General features: G+C 37.9%; 1 protein-coding gene across 11 annotated transcripts in view; it reads right to left on the bottom strand.

The window, feature by feature from the left end:
- Positions 1 to 21,376, bottom strand: part of PDE4D (phosphodiesterase 4D) — a 1,186,109-nt gene that overhangs the window by 39,223 nt on the left and 1,125,510 nt on the right. For 10 of the 11 annotated variants that reach the window (XM_081054416.1, XM_081054412.1, XM_081054418.1 and 7 more), the window contains one exon: positions 10,675 to 10,787. In XM_081054416.1, coding sequence (XP_080910542.1) covers positions 10,675 to 10,787 — 113 coding nt within the window. Of the gene's footprint in view, positions 1 to 10,674; positions 10,788 to 10,873; positions 11,514 to 21,376 lie in introns of those variants that run through there. The other variant, XM_081054415.1, reaches the window with a different exon arrangement.

Below are 21,376 nucleotides of genomic sequence, written 5' to 3'. Positions count from 1 at the left end.
ATGGATAATATTAACATGCTTGAAAAATAACGCTAAGGCAACACGTAATTTTTCCACTGAATTCTGCTTTTGGGAAAACAAGTTCCTTTCATATTGAGACTGATTATATAGTCTGTAATCATTCAAGTTTTTGTCTTTTTTGTCTCTTATACTATGTACCCTTTTGTCATTTTATTATTTGTTAACATTATGTATAAAAACTTGTTAACATTATATATAAAAATTTAGGCCAAAGAGTATCTTCCTGTAATCTAATCTTTCCTGGTATATATTAACCACATGATTATATTTCTAGTAAAACATCCTTATGGTTTCTTGAAACCCAACTATCACTTACCCCTTATGGAGATCTAAGATACTATACTGAAAACATAAGATTAAGAAAACAAAAAACAGAAAATCAAAATTTATATCAAAGATGATAATTAGTTTCATTGTCATCAGAGCCTAAACTGACTTGAAACTGACTTGAAATATTTAAAACAAAAAAATAGAAGAGGATCAGGGTTTACTAAAAAAAGGCAAAGGACAAGTTAGCAAATATCCACTTGGCACCTAAATCTATAAACGACTGAGTAAATCTCAGAAACACACAGAACATTCAAGACTTTAGTTCTCCTACATTTATCTTAATTTCCATGCACTCTTTTAATAGAATTATAACTTTTTTCATCCTTCACAGTCTTTAAACTCTTTTGTGAAATAAGATTTCCTTGTAAATAATGAAATGACACCTATATATATATTTAAAGCACCCACAAAAACATTCTCTCTTTATTAAAAACAGTCAAGCCTTTCTAAATTTGAATTTTATTCTCTTCCTAAATACTTGTGACAATGCCCATCATTATTAAAGTTGCAGCTATTTTTTTAATTTTTGGGGGGAGGGAAGCTGAAAAAAACAACAAACTAGGAAATATAAAACAGAACCTTTCTTGGTCAAAGAATGCACTCTTTTTCTAAAACTTGAACTTGATGAAAAGGCATAAATAACAGAAAGTCACCTCACTAAAAAAATGCTCTTTTCTTTGTGATTCTGTATAATTCAGTATAATTTATAATTCTTTACATAGTCACGCAGTAATTTGAGTTTTGTATAATGAAAACAATAATAATTTTCCACTGTAATGAAATGTCTGTCCCTGCTTCCGACCATTAGGCTTAGAATGATCAGGTAGAACTAAAGGAGACTAACAAAAGGAAAACATTTTGATATATCCTCTCAACATATTTTGCGAAGTACTAGTGAAGATGTCTTTATTCCCATTTACATCTAAAATGAAAACAAAGCAACCAAAACACTGCTATACCAACAACAGAAAGCAGCCTTCAATCAGCCAGTCATATTCTCAAAGAAGACGACAGATATCGGCCTGCACTTACTCCACGATGGCAGCGTCATCTTTGCCTGGTTGCTATGGACACATCCCTGCCAGGCCTGTGCTTTCTACTTTCCAGGCCTGTTTATGACAGGCTGAGGTGTTTCCTATTATGGTGCCTATGTTTGCACGGCACACTCCTTGCCAGTAATAAAAACCAGAGGCTGCCACTATAGCAATGACAGTGTTCCAGACCACAGATGCTGACGGGAACCCAAGCATACCTTGGGTAAAGATACACAGAACTCCCTAACACGCAGATGCCAACAAACACATCCTTTCTTCCCAGGCTAGCAGGGCAAGTATTCAGATATGTCATTTTCAGTGGGAACAAACCTATAATAAGAATGTTATTGCTGAATAGGTACAGAGGAGAGGGAACAGTTCAAGGCCATCGACATGACTTGTACGGTTTTTGTCTTTGTACTATAAACTTTTAAGTTAAATAAAAGTAGACTAATCTGAGCATATACTTTTTGACAGATGAGTCTCTATAAGCAGAAATGAGATTCTTAAATGGTAAAAGATCAGGATTCGTACCAGCAAAAGAAAAGCACCTTTCTTGCAAGGCATCCACTATAATGGAGACTCTAAGTCTAGCAACCCACGGTGACAAATGGCATTTACATTAATGGCCATATGCATATGGTACTTATTTATGTGACAAAATGCAAAATGATACGTTGACACTCACTAGTTTTGGGCTATAAACCACGTAGAAGGCTTCATCAATACTTCTAGTGCATGGTAGAAAATTCGCTGTTACGTATTTGAACAGTTATTGAATCCATCTGCTTATCAGAAACATGGCTTGTATTCCATTTACACAAAGAAAAAAAGTGCATCTCCTACCCACGATTTATGAATATGAGTTGAGATAAAGGCTACATAGATGGCCCCAAATGATGCAGAGACACTGTAGAAGGTAAACTAAGTAAGTAGTCAGCAGATTTCTAACGACATAGGTGAACCTGAACAAGTTTCAGGCCTCATTTTCTAACTTGGACTGGATGAGTCAGACAAGTGATCCTCTTTTAGCTCTAACACATAAGGCTTGAATCTGAGCTGAATAATGGATAACAATTACAATGATGCTTTGAAATATTGATCATGCTAAATACTTACCAAAACTACCAAAGAACTAAGTGGTAGTCAGGAAGAGATATTTCCCTTATTAATTTATGTTACTTCCACTCAAATGACATTAGACAGAAAAATTAGGATGCATTTCTTCAATTCTTTAACCAAATATTCTGTAACTCTGTCGTAAAAGGCTGACAAACAGTAAAACTGAAACCATTAACCATAAAGGAAGAACTTTGATCTTCTAAGCCCTCTTAAGTAAAAATAAACTTAGTTCCTAGGATTGATCAGTAATGATTCCTACAGCACTAAGAGCAGAAACATTTAGAGCTGCATTTCAAGGATCACCACAATGCCATTCACACAATTCATCCAATATTTATTGAGCACCTACTCAACAAGGCCGTGTGTCTAATGTTATGGAGGCTGGAGAAATAAGACTAATGAGCTAATGTACAATGTAATGAGAATAAGACAAAGAAATAAATATTGTACTAAGAGTTAAAAGAACTATAAATAAAGTCCTGTGGAAGGTCAAACGAGAAAGACATTACACCAAATAAGGAGAGGCTGGGGTGGGAGATTTGGGAAAGAACAGAACAGAAAAGTCTTCATAGAGGAGGGAAAATTCCAGTTAGGTCCTAAAGGGTGGTTAATATTTGTTTAATAAACTTTTATTTTAGAGTTACAACAAAATTGTGAGGTACAAAAAGTTCCCATTTGCCCCACACCCAGCTTCCTCTGTCAATTATATCTTTCATTTGCATGGCACATTTGTCACCATTATTGAACCAATATTGATACATTATTATTAATTAAAGCCTATACTTTATTCAGATTTCCTTAGTTTTCACCTAACATTCTTCATCTGTCTCAGGATCCCATCCAGAATGCTTCATTACATTTAGTTGTCATGTCTCCTTAGGCTCCTTTTGGCTGTGACAGTTTCTCAGATTTTCCTTGCTTTTGATGACTTTTTTGATGACAGTTTTGAGGAGTACTGGGCAGATATTTTGTAGAATATCCCTCAACTAGGAATTATCTGATGTTTCTGTTATGATAAAAGTGGGGTTATATGTTTTGGGTAGGAAGACCACAGATGTCAAGTACTGTTTTCATCAGATCGTATCAAGGGTACACGACTACATGACTTACCACTGTTGATGTTACTTTGATTACCTGGCTAAGACAGTGCGTGTTTGTCAGGTTTCTCCACTGTAGAGGTGCTCTATTTCCTTATTATGCTTTTTGGAAGTTAATATGCATAGCCCACACCTAAGGAGGGGGTAGTTTTATGCTTTCCCTCCTTGAGGGTGGAGTATCTGAATAAATTATTTGAAATTCTTCCGCACAAATTTATCTGTTCTCCCCCATTTAATTATTTATTCAATAAAGTATTTATTTACGTAAGCATGAACTCCTGGATATTTATTTTAAACTTTGGGTTATGATCCATTTGAGCACACAGTATATGCCATGCATCAAACTGAGGTTTGCATATATTATATCTAATGCTCTCAACAACCTTTCGATTTTATTTTCCCCTTTTATTATCCCCATTTATAAAGGAAGAAACTGAAATTCAGAGAAGTGAGGCACATTGCCCAAAATATTAGGTAGGAAAGCAGCAGGGCTGGAATATGAAACCAAGTTCACCTGACAAAAAAAACATCTACGTTCTTTCCACTCTACAAAGCTGCCGGAGGCATCACTGGCGTACACGCCAGACCAGGGAGTAAATACCATTCATGCTCATCAAAGTACACATGAATAGCAAAACAATAACAAAAAGCCCAGAATAGTACACACTAACAAAGAAAAATACTTTAGTAAAGATAAAGTATTCTCCAAGTGTAAAGGATGACAAACTATCATCACCGAAATCGATAAATCCAATTTAACTAATTTCCTAATGAACTCAGCAGAATTGTTTGTGGTTTAAGCTCACCCCCTGCATCTCTGCTATAGTGAATAAAAGAAAATGCCTTCATATTAATAAAAAGTCTTATAAAACTACTGTGAATATTAAAACAAACGGCAACCCATCTCTCAGTTTCTTAGAAAGATCGCAGACTCATAGCGCCAATTAAATGAGCACAACGAGTAGCCAGGTACAGCACCCCCCTGGCAGAGCCACGCCATCACTAACTAAGCCCCAGCTATTTACGGTTTGAAAGGGTTGGTCTCTTTCTGAAAAGGAGACAATCAGATTGTACATATTTTATGGATTAACTGAAAATCATGACATTTACAGCATTTCACACCCACCACATATGTGGTGTATCTTAAGTAATCGCTACAATCCATGTGACTATCAGAAATCTTAAATTGAACAAACGCATTATCTATAATCCTTGCTATTTGGGAAATAAAAGTGTGTTTAATCCATCCACAACATTGGGAAAAGTATTATTTTATGTTGGCCAAGCCTTGTGTTTTGAAATTAAAAAAAATAAAAACAGACAGCTCATAATGTTCTGAGAAAGAAGTTACCAATATCCTATAATTCAATTACAATGTAACAACTGAAAGCAATTTCTCTGGTATTAACTAATTTATTGAATCACAAAAATTAGAAATTTTTGATAACTAAATGTTAGGGATATTTAAGTTTCCTACCACTAAATATTGATACAGGCACTGAGTTGATGATAATAAAGACAAATTAAAATTTGTTTTAATCCTTAGTGTTTTATTAAAGTTAAGGCTTTACTATTCAATCCTTAACTTTTATCAAAGTTAAGGCTATACTATTTCAACAGAAACATAAAAATTTCTGTTAAAAGGGGTTTCCTCTTTCTATTATTACTTACAATAAAAGCAAATATTTTTTCTAACATTGATAATAAAAACAAGCATTCCCAATCCTTCACAGTAATTATGGCACTATATGTAAACTACATTAATCTTTGCCAAATCTACTTTTATTAAGAGGATGAAAAAGCAGACAGCAAATTCAAAACATCGGTAAGTTGAGTTTCTGTAGTTATAGAAGAGATCTTTTAAAATTTAAAGTTTTTCTTCAGGCATGTTGATTAATTTTTAACAATTCTTTTATGACTATGTCAATACATTTTAATATTTTAATGTAGCAAATGACCGTTACTATTTGTTCTCCATAAAATTAAAAATTAAAAAGCCTTTTCCAACTAACTTCAGCTTCCTTCTTAGCAAAAGTTAAACACTTACTTCTGCTCTGAGAGTTATACTCGTGTAATGCTGAAATATTTTAAGATTTAGCCACTTCTATGAATGAGCATTCTATATTCATTCCAGTACCCTTCTTGCCCAGAAGAAAATGTATCAACAGTCACAGAAAGCTCCAGTATATGTTATGTATGCACTGACTATTAAAAAGCAGCAGGGGGAGCAGACAATGAAAACACTAAGAAAAAGCACCCCAGAAAAGCAACAGAATTTAATTTATAAGCAACAGAAACATGATAGAGATATTTCTGAAAAAAAAAGAAAAAAAGAAACAAATAAAATAAATTCTGTAAAGCAGTAATGATAACATTTGCAAAGCTGGCCTACACACATCTGGAATGAACTAAAGAAAGACCTTAAGTTTTTTAGAAGGATGCTTGAATCCTAATGTCAAGACAGACTTTCAGCTTGAAGCACGGTGCCCCCAAATTAAAAAAGAGAAACCAAATACATTTTTATAGTGGTATATTTTGAGGGGAAATCAAAATGATTTTGTTTTCTCCTTCAAACATTACTGCACTTATACTGAAGGCCTGGTGACACGGGTATTATTAGGTCATGAGTGGATAAAATTATAGGGTTCCATATCATAATCCTTGAAAACTCGGAGGTTTAGGCTCCTGGCCTGCCCTCCCTGAATCCTCAATTGACTTCCCATGAGAGAAGGTAACCAAAAACACTGTGAAACAACTCTGCATTAAAAACATCTAAAAGGTATTTTAACTTTGCAAAATCTGTATAGAAGGATGGACATGTGCTCAGCAATCTCACATTGTGCTTTACATGTCCTAAAAGTTAGTAAGGGCTGTGTTTTCCGTTTCAGAGTAAGACAAAAAGTATTTGGCTCTTCTGTCTGGAATTCTGTAACTGGAATTTAAGAAAAGACTAAAATTCTCATTAGAACTTCAAAATGTTTATGTCTATATTATACCAAAAAGTGTAAATATGTTAAGAATTTTTTATATAAAAATGTGCATTAAAGATACTTATTTAATAATAGTGTTACTAAAATCCATGAAACTTAAAATGTCAAGCATAAATTACAACTGAATAGTAAAACACAACAACAACAAAAACATATTTTAGCCAAGTAAGAAATCAATGAAGTTTGACCTAAACCTCAAATAATAATACCAATAACAGGTAAAGTGCCTACTATATTGTCAGACACTATTTGTTAGCTAGTTGTTTTATACATACTCTTTCAGACTCTTACATTGACCTTTCAAAATGGATATTATCGTGTCTATCTTATGCTAAGGAAATTAAAGCTAAAAATGTTTGTCATTTCTCTAACTTAACTCAGTTAGCAAGAACAAAATCATGATTCAACTTCCAGGTCTGTCTGCCTCCAAAGGCTTTGAGACCTCACCAAAACCTCTCTCAACCTCAATGAGGTTTGACGGGAAATCTGTACAAATCTCAGGCAGATTAATGTGCTTATGAGGGTGAATGCTGTAGATTTAAACACTCAAATTAAATGCCATCTGGAGCCTCTTACCCTACTTGGTACAAGCATCCGACATGTATTACAGCCAACTCTGGCCTTGGCCAAGAATTCAATAATTTTCCAGTCTCAATACCATCAATAAGCATTATGCACATTACAATACCAATCAGGAAATATAGCTAGAAGCTTCTAAAGCATCTTTTAAAAACTGCTAATAGTTTAGATTCTTTTCTTTTTTTTTTTAATTAATTTTATTGGGGTGACAATTGTTAGTAAATTTACATAGATTTCAGGTGTACAATTCTGTATTACATCGTCTATAAATCCCATTGTGTGATCACCACCCAGAGTCAGTTCTCCTTCCATCACCATATATTTGATCCCCTTTACCCTCATCACCCACCCCCCACCCCCTTACCCTCTGGTAACCACTAAATTATTGTCTGTGTCTATGAGTTTTTGTTTCTCATTTGTTTGTCTTGTTCTTTTTGGTTTATATACCACATATCAGTGAAATCATAGGGTTCTCTGCTTTTTCTGTCTGACTTATTTCACTTAGCATTATTCTCTCCAGATCCATCCATGTTGTCACAAATGCTCCTATATCATCTTTCCTTAACGCCGAATAGAATAGTATTCCATTGTGTATATGTACCACAACTTCTTTATCCATTCATCTATCGAAGGACATTTTGGTTGTTTCCATGTCTTGGCCACCGTAAACAAAATTTTAGATTCTTTTCATTAAGATTTTTTAAAACACGAAGAATCTGTTAACCCAATTTGTTAAATGGGTTTAAGAAATCAATTTCCTGCTTCCTAACACCCAAATCTATCTCCATAATAATCACTAACAATTACCATAAAATATAGTGATTATAGAGATATAGTGATTATTTATAGTGTTCTATATTATCACTTACAAATCCTGATCTCTTACTAGTATTTTAATTGTTATTTTAATCTAGTAAATTAAAAAAAAATCTCAAGAGGGAAGAAAACAGAAAAATGTCATGACTTTTCAAAGGAAAAAGCAAACAACTTGAAAACATTAAAAAAGTAACTGTAAAAAGAACGGATGGTAATAAAACAAATAACCAAAAAGGGTATGTTTCAGACTTATTCATTCATGCTCAAGAGATATGAAACAACCTAGTGGACATGTGATGCAATCTGTCACAATTCCAGTTTAGACTTAGGTTCACTCACTGGACCTTCAGATCAGCTGCTGCAACTCAGTTTACAGCTCATGTGGATGTGACTTATTCCATGCCCTTGTTATCAAGTAGAAGGGTCACTTTACAACCTTTACCAAGAGCTTTTTTTTTTTCCTTTTATGCTAATCCTTTTTCATCTATAAAAAGTCACATGAGCTTAGCACTCAGAAATGCATGGGTTAAAACAAAAGAAATGAATGGCTTAGACATTAAAAGTTTAAGCAACAGCTTCAGTTGAGTTAAATTTTTTTAATGTTAAAAATAAGTGTCCTGTCAGTAATCTTTCAACCACAAGACATAAGAACACTGCTAGAATGACTACATTTTGAAAAAGTCTTTTCTCACTTAACCCAGATTTCGCTTCAACCAAGTAAAACCACCACCCATACTAAACCTGTGAATTAACTCCAAGTCTAATTTAGGGGACTTCACAATGAAGATTCAGAAAAACAAAACAAAAAACAAACAGAAAAACCCGTCTTAAGTGGTACCTTTAAAAGAAAGGAATCATTTTGAGCAATTATTGTGACCTGCTGAAGTTTTACATTTTATCTTAAAATGCAGATAAATTAATTTACTTGACAGTTGTCATTTATAATACAGTATTAGATTTCATTTTAATTTTTAAATTAAAAGACAGATCTCATCATTAATAATTTGGACTTGAGGGGAAAGGGTAGCTGCTCAGGTTCATAGGGCCGAACAAGTATAGACACATCATAGTGAAAACATAAGCAAATGCTTGCACATCTCATTAAGTGCCTTCAGATTCTGCTCTTCTTTTTACTACACAGAATTACCCAGGGAAGAGAATTAAGAACTGAGGCCCCCTACAGAATGGTCCCATTCAGCATGTAGGACACTGGAGTCTACCGCTATTATGAATCAAATTATGAAAGAATGATTTGTATTTTATAATATTAATCAATGAAATAAGAATTTGTTAGACAGATAAGAACAATGGTACCTAATGCCACAGCAGGGAGTAGGAGAGCAGTAATCAATCATTGTGATGAGGGGCTATACCAAATTTAGAAATGAGGCCCAAATGACAAAAAACAAACAAAAAAAAACAGAAAGAAAAAAGTTCGTGTTTAATCCCCGGTGTGCATATGGGTAGGTCAGTGTACTTATGGGTAGGGTAGTGTCAGCAGACAATAACTGGAAAGTCTCTTATTTTATTTGAAGGTGACATTTCACTTATAAACACTACTGTTTATACAAGCACTGTTAACAAATAAGAAAAGTGGCTGACATACTATGGTATTTTTTAAAACTGGGTGGAAAAAACCAAGTAGGATAAAAAGTACAGTAAGCAAAGGGGGGGAAAAAAAGCACCACACATTGAAAAATAGGTGCACATAAACAGTAAAATGTATTCCCTTCCTGACTTGGTAAATAGGTAGCCAAAAATTAAATGTCTTTAAGAGGCAACTGTTACTACTGGTCACACAAAGTTACCAGTCCTTGCTGGCTGATCCCTCAGCCATTTGCATCCAGCATGTGCATGCTTCCTTTTCCTATTCCCTCAGCCAGTAGTCATAAAATGCATACATAACCCCAATTATTTCCTTACACAACTAGAGACAAAAAACAGGAATCCCCAAAAATACACCAGAACAGACAACTCTACCTTGCTGTAAGACTGTGTCAGGCTGAAGGTTACTTCTCAGCCCCCCACACTCCATTAACCACCAAGACCAGCACTTTGGCATAAATATCCCATTGAAGCATCACCGTAACTAAATGACTCTAGAAAACTGGACGTTTTCTCCAAGATTCAAAGAAACAAAGGTAAACATTACAATGAATTTTCTAACTTGGTTGACGCTCCCCGTGGCCAAGTAAAAATACAAAGGCTCAGTTTTTACAGGGTACCCTGACACCTAGAAAAATAGGGTTAAGGCTCCAAGTTCAGGTTAAGTATTATAGGTGGTGTCATCCAAGAGATTGCATTGACGTCCAGCAACTCTTATTTCCAACTGGGAATCCCAAGAATAGCCTTAAACACGCGATGCCAATGGACCCGACTGGGTTTCTGCTGCAAGGGCACAGTGTCACTTAGGAGTCTCCCCCCCCCCCCACAGAAGACACGCACTCTATCCTGGGGGTACTGCAATCAAACTATGCCAAAGTTGCCTTTGCAAAATGTTCACTTTATCTAGAGTGAATGGAAGAGTGAGGAAGACACAGAATGAGGAACCTTCCTCAGAGGGAGCAGAACCGCCAATATGCAGTGTGATACATCTCTCTTTCTCCGGGCCACCGGGACCGGTGGCTTCTCCGGGGTGGGAATGAGCGGTTTAGGGGCGTCCGTGAGAGCAGAGCTGGGGCTTACCTTGTTGGAGGCCATCTCACTGACGGAGTGCCTGGTCTGCAGGGTCTCTAGCTGGTCCAGACACCAGTCCAGCTCCTCCAGGGTCTCGCTGGCCAGTTTCTGGTAGGCCTCCTCTGCGAAGAGATAGGGAAAGGGGGACTGAGTTCTCAAGCGTCTCCCGAGGCCGCCAGCGAGTTCAAAGGGGACCATGCTGCCATACCCCGCCATGCTCGGATGCCCGGCGCCCGCACATGAGGGCTGCTCCTTCATATTGCCGAGCCGGGCGCCAAGAGGGGGGCCGAGGCTCTGCGCGCGGGGCAGCCGGCCTCGGGAAGTGAGCGCGGTCTCTCCAGCTTGGCGTCTCAGTTCAGGGTCCCGGGAGGGCGCGCAAAGTGCCGCGAGCCAACTTGGGTACGGAGACAGGGTCCGCACCGCCGCGACACGACTGGGAAGCGGCGCTGCGGGCCGCAGTTGTAGTCCTGGAGGATGGCGAGGGGGTGGCGCGTGCGCCTCGGTGCCCGCCCCGCGGGGGGAGCGTGTGGTCCACGGTCGGCTGCCCCCGGTGACCGGCCCCGAGCCGCGTCCTCGTGCCCGCCCCGCCCGCCAGACTCCGACTCGAAGCGAAGGAATCAGCTGCGGCCGGGTGTGCGGCCACCACGTTTCCTGTTTTCTTTCTCAACTCCGCGGGCGGCGGGCGCAGCGCGTCTCCATCGCCGCCGCTTTCCGGGAACACTCCCCCTCACGCCCCTCTCGGCCCTTGGGGTGCCCGGCCCCTCCCCACTGCCTTTATTACAAGAAGATGCCGAATGGTCAAAGCCCGTCCCCCCCACGCCCGCGCCCGGTCCGTCCCCGCAGCCCGTGTCCCGGCCGGTCCGCCGCCTCGCGGTGGCTTCCCTCCGCGCACCCAGCGCCGCCCGCCGGGAAGCGGAGCCGCACGGGCGCGGGCGCGAGCGAGTGTGACTGTGGGGCTGCGGCGGGTCTGCGCGAGGGGAGCGGCGGAAAACCCGGCGTGGAGCTCCGCCGCCTGCCCGCCGCCCGGGGTCGCGCGGGCCGCGGGGCTCAGGCGGGACCCGCGCGCACCTGCCCCGCGGGGGCCCCGAGCGCCCCGCCGATCCGCCGCGCATCCCGGTCACCCCGATGGCCAAAACCTAGTCTTCTCCACCACCGGCTGCTTTCTGGGAGGTTTCGCGGGACAGCAGGAGGGGCGACACAAACAAGGTTATTTAGATCCCGCGCAACCGTTTCTGAGGGTTTGGGTTTTAAGGTTCCTGAGGCTTCCTTTCTGAGGGTTTAAGATTTACGTACTTCAAGAGCAGAAAGTGGTTGTGGGAATGAAAGCATTTCTATGAAGACCAGACTCTTTCAGGACTTAGCCCAGTTCCTGCTAAGTACCAGACTCTAAATTTTGGGGCGGACATAAGCAAGCAAACAACACATGCAATGTGGTGGGTCGGAACGCTTTGGAATTCACAGATTTGAAACTATGCTGTAATTTCACCTTCAGAATTGCCTAAGAGATATCTTAAAGAAACAGCAATGTGAATGCACCACAGGATATGGGCAATTTACCTATACCCTGCATACTCCTAAGTGCTCCAGGCGTCTGTGGAATTGCAAATCAGAGACCAGGATGGTCTTGTGATGCCAAGGGAAAAAGTCTGGAAGGGTGTTTCTACCCACCACGTGCAGAATAAACTACAAACGTGAGAAAATGAAAAGACCATATCCAAAGACTTCCTATGAAAGCTGGTTCTATTTACAAAAGCTGACCCTGGAGACCACAGGCATCCTCCAAGAACAGATCAATTGGGAGAAGAACTTCACTACATTAGCATGCAGAAAAGCAAACCTCTCAGAGGGGAGGAAAAAAAAAATCAAAACTCCCAAGAGTTTATCTTTTAAAACTTTTGTTATTTTCAATTAGAAAGGATACACTGAAAAGCTTACATGAAGTTATTGAGATCACTTTTCTTTCTCTTGGAATCTACAGGTACTAGATGAGAAATTCTGCCCTTGAAATTTAGGCTCCAGGAATGATCAGTGGCACAACAAAGAATTTCACCGACTGAATACCTGGGATTTTCCAGATAAGTTTTTATGTAAAATTTGTAAAGTTAGAATAACTTTCAAAGTATTTGTTACATGTGCCACGTGGCTCATTACTAGCAAGGATTCTTGACCTGCTGCTACTCATTTTGATAACTCTAGGTTAAAATTTGCCTCTTTCATTTATATATATATATTTTTTTTTCTACACCAATCTCTGTAAATACATAGTTGAGGTGAACAAAAAACTGCTTAAACCTTGCCAAGTGAGTTATAAAGTGTTACAACTGGAGTTTTTTTCCCTAACCAAAGGAACAACCTCAAAGATAATTTTAAATACTAACTATAAAATATTTTATCTGTATAGCCTTTTCCCTGATTATAAGAATATAAACATATGACATGCTTGTTACAAAAATTGAAACATTACACAGAAACATGATGTAGAAAGTTCCTTGTAATTCCATAGCCTTAAGATCATAAAAAAGTAGTTAAGCCTATGACCATAACACATTTTTAATGTACTTAATATTTTCCATCACCTTACCTAGTTGGGATGGTAGCACATCTGCTATATGATTTTGTTTTGCTTTTGATTTTTCATCCCTCTACTGTATAAAATAGGGATGTAGGAAATTTGAAGAGGAAATTAACCTATTTTGGGTCATTTGTCCATAGCACATCCAGTGAGTTAGAGATGCAAAAGCATTGTTCTAGGATTTTTTCACAGTCATCTTTCCAGTCACTGGTAACATCCCAAAGCCAGGAATTCTCTCTCCACACCTCTAAAGTCTTGGCTTTCCATGTTCTTCTCCCCTGTACTCCAACTCTTCCAAAGTCTGAGCTCCCATATAAATAATTCCCTCCCATTTTCACCAACTTCTTACAGCCTTTCAGAAATATAGGCTTTGGACCTAGCAGGAGGTGACACCACACATTATATTTCAGTGTTTAATTTTTAATTGTAATAGAAATGTAATTCAGGAAAGTTCCAACACTTCGAGACATTACGCACTTAAATACAGGACTTGCTCTTTAAAAAGGCAGTACAGGGATGAGAGGACAACTTATTTCAGAAGATCTATTTTATGTCCAAATCATAGATAAGCTGTTTTGGACAACCAACATTTGTGTGCAATCATAATGTGATATGTACAGGTATTTTAAGTTCTCTATCTTCTGCAGGCACTATATAAATCTGAAGAATGGGGAAAAAAATGACCAGAACACATTTACATGTTACCAATAAGTAAGAAAATAATTACTAACAGTAGAGGAAAGAACAGTTTGTTCTATAAAACTGTTGCTCAAATAAAGAATTATTGTTGATATTAGCACAGAGCTAATACTACTTTTTCCAAATTCCTAAGTTTATAGGCAATATGGCTAACCACAGTTTTTCAGGATCATTATTAAACTTAGTTTTAGGAATTTTAACCCCAAATGTTCTAAGACATTGAGGAACTGAACTTTTCATCCCTATTACAAAAGCCTAAATGTGGAGCTGCCAACTATCCTACAGGAAATTGAATCACCACACGAAGCAACACACCTATTATAAATGTCATCTACAGCTAGCAGGACACAAACAGTGAGCTTGCTTAATTTTGGATTTTACCAAGAACACAAACTGTATTCATTAATAAAATATTTTTCTCCCCAGAGAGTAGTATTCACAGTGGCACTACTTGAAAGTATATGAACACTCTTCTATTTCACTGTCCAAAATCTTGTTCCATCGAGGACCTCCAGGGAGAAAAGCATCCAAGCAACAACTTTGGATAGATGCCATAAAAGCTAGGAGAACGCTATAGAAGAGCAATGGAGAAATAGCTTGAACTTCTGGAAGTCCCCTCCTATAGCAGCCTTGGCTTTCTTCAAGGCCCCCTTAAACTATGCAACACCCGAGGTTCTGCTCAGGATCTTGTGTGAACAAACAGTTCTCAATTCCTGCAGACCAGCACTTGGCTTCCGTCATCGTGATGCGATCAAGAGTTCCCCTGACACATGGCCTGAAATGGTGCCAGGGGCTCCAGAAGATGCTGAAGCAGCAGCTTCCCTTTGAGAAGGAAAAAAAAAGTAATTGCCTCAGAGCCACAGCAGTTAGCTAGAGGTTGAGGTCGTTTTCTTGTGAAATGTTCAGCCAATTACTCTTACCCACAACTTACAGTGATGTTGACCATTGAGGTAAAAGCATCCACACTCGACATGAAGTGGAACTGTGTGGATGTTGGTTTCTTTGCCAGCACTTGAATGATTCAAGGTCTGTATAAGTTTGTCATAATTCCTAGATAGGCGTATTGGTGTAAATGAAGAAAACAGGTAGGGGAAAAAAAAAAAAAAGCATTGCTTACTATGAACACCATTTCCTTACACTCAAAACATAAACTATAACAGTTTAGATTTTTCTTAAAATTAAGAAAAAAAAAAAACACTCCACTAAATAGCTCCTAAGAACAAATACTTATATATCTTCCTAACCCATTCCAGCATCTCCTCTCTTAATTCCCATCAAAATGTCTATTTTGTGCCTAAGAATGGAGTTGATGGTGTCTAAAGTAGGCAGAACTAGAGAAGAATGACTTCTATTTCACCATGTATTGCTTTGAGGTACTCACTGCCTGAGTTCATTATAGTAAAAGATTGGTGCAGGTTAGCTCTAAGTTTTGCTGACTTATCTTTTTTCCCTCCATGCATTTTATCTGATGGGAAATACATGAAGGAGTTGGATTCACTTTCAATGTGTACATGTAACAGGTTTAAGCAGAGCTTGCCAGTGGCAAGCTGCTCTCATTTCCAAGTGTATTTCTGGCATCAAAGTTCTTGTTTTGAAGTATTTTAAAATCTTATGAAATATATAAAATTTCACTTAGCACTTCAAAAAACCTCCAAAGGGAAGATGTACGTAATTTTGTGAGTTTTTTTTTTTTTCCCCTTTTATCTTCTATCTACAATTTTTTTTTCACCTCATGCTCTGCCTAAGGCGCTGGTAGAATTTTAAAATGAAATAAATACAAGATTGGATTTCAGTAATTTCCAGCGCCCCCAGTGTTTCAACAAACATTTAGCACCAACTATGTGTCAATGTACTTTATTAAAGTCTGCAAAAACAAGATGACCCTTTCCAAGGGTCCAGTAGTGGAGCAAACTTCAGTGTGTTATACTGTAGAAAGAAATCTGAAAGAAGGAAGCACATGGGAGAATAAAAGAGGGCTATTTAAATCAGACTGGGACACAGGGAGAGTGGGAGAAGGCTGAGTCTCAAAGAATGAAATAGGAGGTAAGTAAAGAGAGTGAGAAGGATTTTTAAGAGAAAACAACATGAGCAAACATATGGGCCTATATTCAGTAAGATATGTGTGCATGTGTATGAAGAGAAAGGAACTACCATGAACAAGGCCTTGCTCAGTGCAAAAGAGGTAAATCCACAGGTACTGGACATGGGAGTCTTGTCAGGCATCTGCAGGGAAGGATTTTGGACTGAACCTTTATGAATAGGAACCACTGAGTGAATCAAAGTGCTGTGTGATATGGGATCTCATTTTATGTAGATGGAAAATTCTAGGGCTCTGTAATACTAAATGAGATTGAAGGAGGCAAGGCTGAAGTCAGTGAGACCGTTACCTTTGGCCATATTATTGGCAGAACAAAATTAATAATTTATAGAACATTTGCTTCTCTGATGGTTATTCTTATCTAAGACAACCTCAGTATTAAAATTCTACACAGGCATATGTTCACAGGATATGTCAGGCATGAACAGAAAACGACTGCCCAATGTGACTTGTGAGGGGAGAGACTTCTTGGTCTTAAAAATCGCAGTTTTCTAGTCACTGAAATTTTAATCATACTATATTCACCAAAACTGTTTCCACCAGAATATCTTTCAGGGAAAGCCTGCACGCAAGAAAGTGTTTAATAAGGCTACTTATTATAGGTGAAACTTTAAGGAGTCCTGGTTGGGATGGAACTAATCTGTGCTCTCTTCTACATAGAAAAGGGGAAAAATATTCTGGTTGCTTCAGATGTGCGTGAGTGTGTGATTGTGTGTGTGTGTGTGTGTGTGTGTCAAAAAGGATACACTTGGTCTGCAGGGTAATTCCACCCTATAAATCTTCCTCTCTACCTGATCTTTAATAAAGTTACTGAAGGCATGAAATGCTAAGATAAAAAGATTTGTTTTGTTTCATTTTATTCCAGTAAAAGACTGAGCTCAGAAGCTGGATCCGCCCAAAGTAAAATGTCAGCCTCAGTTGACACTGAAGAGGAGAGTCAAAGAAAGAGGAGAAAGCCTTTTAACTAAGTTTAAAAGTAGGCAGGGCTTTTGTCCAAAGAGTTGGAGTTTGAGCCAAATGTAATCAGACAATCTGCGTTGGAGTCCCCATATGACATGTGTCTGACTGTAAGCAATGTTATCCCTTGACTGAAATTGGAAGAGCAGAAGGAGGTTCCAATGTCTATTCCACTACATACAAACCATCATCCCTGGCAAATCACCTGCTCTTTCTTAAGCCTTAATTTCCTCACCTCTGAATAGGGGATAATAACAAGAACCTTGTGACTTATTTTAGTTTCAGTGAGAGACCACGAGTTCAATAATCTCACATTGCTCCCCTAATAGATACTTTTCCAGGCACTGCACTAAATAATAGAGATTTAGCAATGAGCAAAGTAGTTGAAAGTTCCTGCCTACTCTCAAAGAGTTTTCATTTTCATTATTGGTTATGAGGATCTTCTTTTAAAGTTAATTAAAATATATATTGAACACTGGCCATGTGCTCGGTGCTGAGTATACCAAAGGGGAAGAAATAATGTTGGGTTTCAAGAAGCTCACAGTCCAACAAGGAAGACAAGTATAAAACAGTATGTATCTAGCTCATCCACTAAAACAGGGTAGTAGATATAGGTAAGCACAAGGCAGAGAAGGGGGACAGGAAAATTGCCACTACCACAGCTTAGGAGAGATCTGAGACAGCTGTCTGAAAGAATGAATGTCAGCCCTGAGTCTCCAAGGATGAACTGAAGAGTTAACTAGGAGAACAGTGGGATGTGACATTTGAGACAGAGAACAAACATGTCCCATGGCTAGTTGGAAAACACCTTCTTATAAGGTTGTTTAAATAAATTAATCTGCAATAAGGCATTTAATACATGAGACATTCCCTCCTCTCTCATAGGTTCTCCGTCCTAATTACTATTTTCCGATCATCACCATCAACCCACAATTATTAACCAGTTCTAGGCTGAATATGAGTGAAAAATCTAAGATTTAGAATAGCCTGCACAAGACCATATCAAATCATGCAGAGTCAGTATGTATAATAAATATTTACAATATGTCATTGGTTAATGAAAGAGAACCACTTACTGCTAGGTTGCTGGGAGGATTATTCCAACATTTCCCAAAGAATGTTCATATGAACATTATTCCTACAAGATTCTCCTTACCAAAAGAATTCTGTGGTCAAACAAATTTGGGAAATGTTGACTATGTAGTCTGTTTGCAGTGATTTGTAATAGACGTGAACCTAGCAAAATCTAGAAGTTTCTATAGCAAAGAGACCTGTTTAATGTTATTTTATAAGGATCAGCTAAACTTATTTGACATAGAATTGTTTTTAATACAACTATCATCTCTTAAAGCATACTTTGTAAAACTTTGTCCTTTACCATGTCAAGTAAGTGCAAAAACAAACACTATACATGAGTTCTGTAGGGTCCCATATATTCAACATTCCCACCAAGGACATCTGATTTTCCCTCCTCAAGTCTTTGTGTACTGTTGAGAAATGGTCAGAGTAATGTTTCTCCTTCCCTTCCTTCCTCTTTCTCTTTTTCTTGTCCCCAGAAAGAGAAGAGAGCAGTCAAAAAAATATATACACATTTTTGAGCCTCTCTGATGTTCTGGTTGCTGTGAAATACAAGAACATGAAAGAGTCCAGTCAGCCCTGGACCTGGGAAGAAACTTATAATATCCTGCTGAGAAGATCAGACACATGACCAGCTGCTGCCTAGAAACAGTGTAAGGTGGCATAGAAATCATTCACCTTGGGAGTGCTATTGTAGTTCAGAAGGAGGCGGGGTACGGACTGTAGTTAAGTATACAGGGTTACAAGAAGAAGGTAAACTTGGATGTACGTCTTTGACGACAAAGTGTGGTTTGAGTGGCTGTGGGAGGAGGAGTTAGCTGGCATTCTTTTCAGGTAGAAGAAATGTCTGGAGATTGGATAAGGGTTACATGTGTGGGCAGTAACAGCCTAGATGGAGTAGTCTCGTTGGAGGGAGAAGGGAAATAGAATTGAATACTTAAATGTGTGGCCTTGAGCTAATGGGTATTGTTGGAATTGGAGAAGTGCACTGGTAGCCCAGGAGGATAAAATAAACAGGAGAGAAGGAGGGAGATGAAGAATCCATCGCAGTAGTCTAGATGAATAGCAATGGGCAGGGTTCTATAGGTATCCACTTTAGTGGCCTACTATGATAGTTATGAGCATGACATTGGGAACAGAGACCTAGGCTCAAATGCTGGCTCTCTAACTTAGAAATTATGTGGCAAATTAGGGTGAATTATTTAACTTCTCTGTACCTCAGTTTTCTCTTTTATAAATAGGGGTAAAAATACATGTCAAGAAGGTTGCCCTCCCAGGACATACTCCATACTTTATTTTAATTTTAAGACTAAATTTAATTAAAAACCACATACCCATATGCCTACTTCATTATTTTGTTTGGTTTCACTTAAATGCATTTTTAAAAAAATTATAAATACTCGTGTTTATCAAATTTGTTACCTGCAGCACCTAACAGCTGATTTTAATAGCCATTCATCTCCTCCCTATCTCTTCTAAAACACAAAACTGCCAACACAATTCTGTACGTAATTTCGATACCAGTAGGAGTCAACACCCATATCTCTGAAAATTAACACCAGTAGCAACAGGATTTGTTGTACCTGCTACTCTAAACAATTTAAACTGCAGTTGTTTTATGAAGCAAGATTCAAAAGCATGCCATTAATGTTTAATTTCATTCTGAAGATTAGCTTTTGAAAACATATTATTCCACAGAAATCTGGACACTTGCCATGCCCTGATCTTGTAAACCCAAATTTTGAGTATTCCAGGTTTATGCTTAAACTGTAGCTCCTTGATAAGAGGAAAAAAACAAAAAACAAATAAAAAAAACCAACAACTGCGTAGCATTTTTCTTCCCATTGTCTGAATACATAATGGCTGTACAAGTATTATATTTTTATAAATCTCCAGGGCATATTTACTACCTAGAATTACTTAATGTGTGAACATTTTTCATTGAGATCATTTGGCACTAATATGAGCAGGTTTTTAATTTAAGACAAGTGAGATCCACTAAAATTAATGGTTGTACTGTGTTTTTCTGGTGACTTTATATATATATTTTAAAACAGCACTACATGCTTTAACTCTTGAAGTACAACTTCTAAGTTTTATTAATTTTGCCATTTTGTTAATACCACTATACTCACTGCATCCACTATTTCACTGGAATTACTTTTCTTCACATAAATTTTTGTTGCAAATCTAATGAATGGAGAGGCTTCTGAATATTTTAGGTCCTACATTCTAATTTCAGTCTTCACATTTTGTCTTCATAACTTGTCCTTGGTGACCTGAGGATCACAGATGTGCACCTTAAAAATGTCCTTTCTTCATGGGGTCAAAGCCCCAGCTAACCAGATCATTCCTTTTTGGCATTCTTCGAGATCTTTCAACAAGCAGAAATTATGACACACTTCAACTCCTGTGGAGACTGCCATTTTCTTTTGAAGGCCCAGACTCTAGCCATACAGAATTTTGGGGGTATAATAAATGTGATGGAGCAACAGCTTTCAAACTTTTTTGATAGGGAGTCACAGTAAGACATATATTTTATACTATGACCAGTATACTTGTTTAAAGTAGGAGGTGCAATGAATACTATTGTTAACTGTGCTCATTTTTGAAGAAGTGTGGGTGCTGATTCCTATTATAAAAATGTGTAAAGTACAGGAATGTTTTGATAGCCGTACTTATTTTAAAAGGTAGGGAGAGTGAACTCTTATTAAAAGCAACTCCTGTGTATTTATATATAACAGTCTTGGGAAACTTTGTTTATAGTCTACGTTTAACAAACTATGCATTTAAATTTAAGTGAAATCAACAACAACAAAAATATATATACAATACAAAGGAAATCTATATATAATTGAAACAGTATACACACGCATATTTGATCTAATATATACAGATAAAGAACTGAAACGGAACTTACATGAAATAATATTTGTCCTTACCATGTATGATTCACTCTGATGTTTTATATTCTATTTATTTTGAAAATCTTGATTGTGACCCTCTAAATTGATTTTGCAATCTACCAGTAAGTTTGAAAAACTGAGATAAGGAATCACCTAGTTTGATAAATGTTAGTTTTCTATCCCTTTTCTCCTTTCCTCCCACTCTGTAATAAAATCTCTCCTATTTTTCTACTGCAAGGGAGAACTAAGTAGAACACAGGGATCTTTAAGATTTGAGCTGTTTATAGGCAGATTATTTGGTAAATCATTTCTCCCTACATGTGTGAGTTTCCTCAGGGCATTAGATGCTTACCAGTTGAACACATAAAGCAGGGGTCACCTACTAAAGTGCCTGTAGTTGTG

The sequence above is a fragment of the Rhinolophus hipposideros genome, assembly GCF_964194185.1.
Source record: "Rhinolophus hipposideros genome assembly, chromosome: 7".
Lineage (NCBI taxonomy): Eukaryota > Metazoa > Chordata > Mammalia > Chiroptera > Rhinolophidae > Rhinolophus > Rhinolophus hipposideros.
This window is presented reverse-complemented; position numbering and strand designations above follow the sequence as displayed.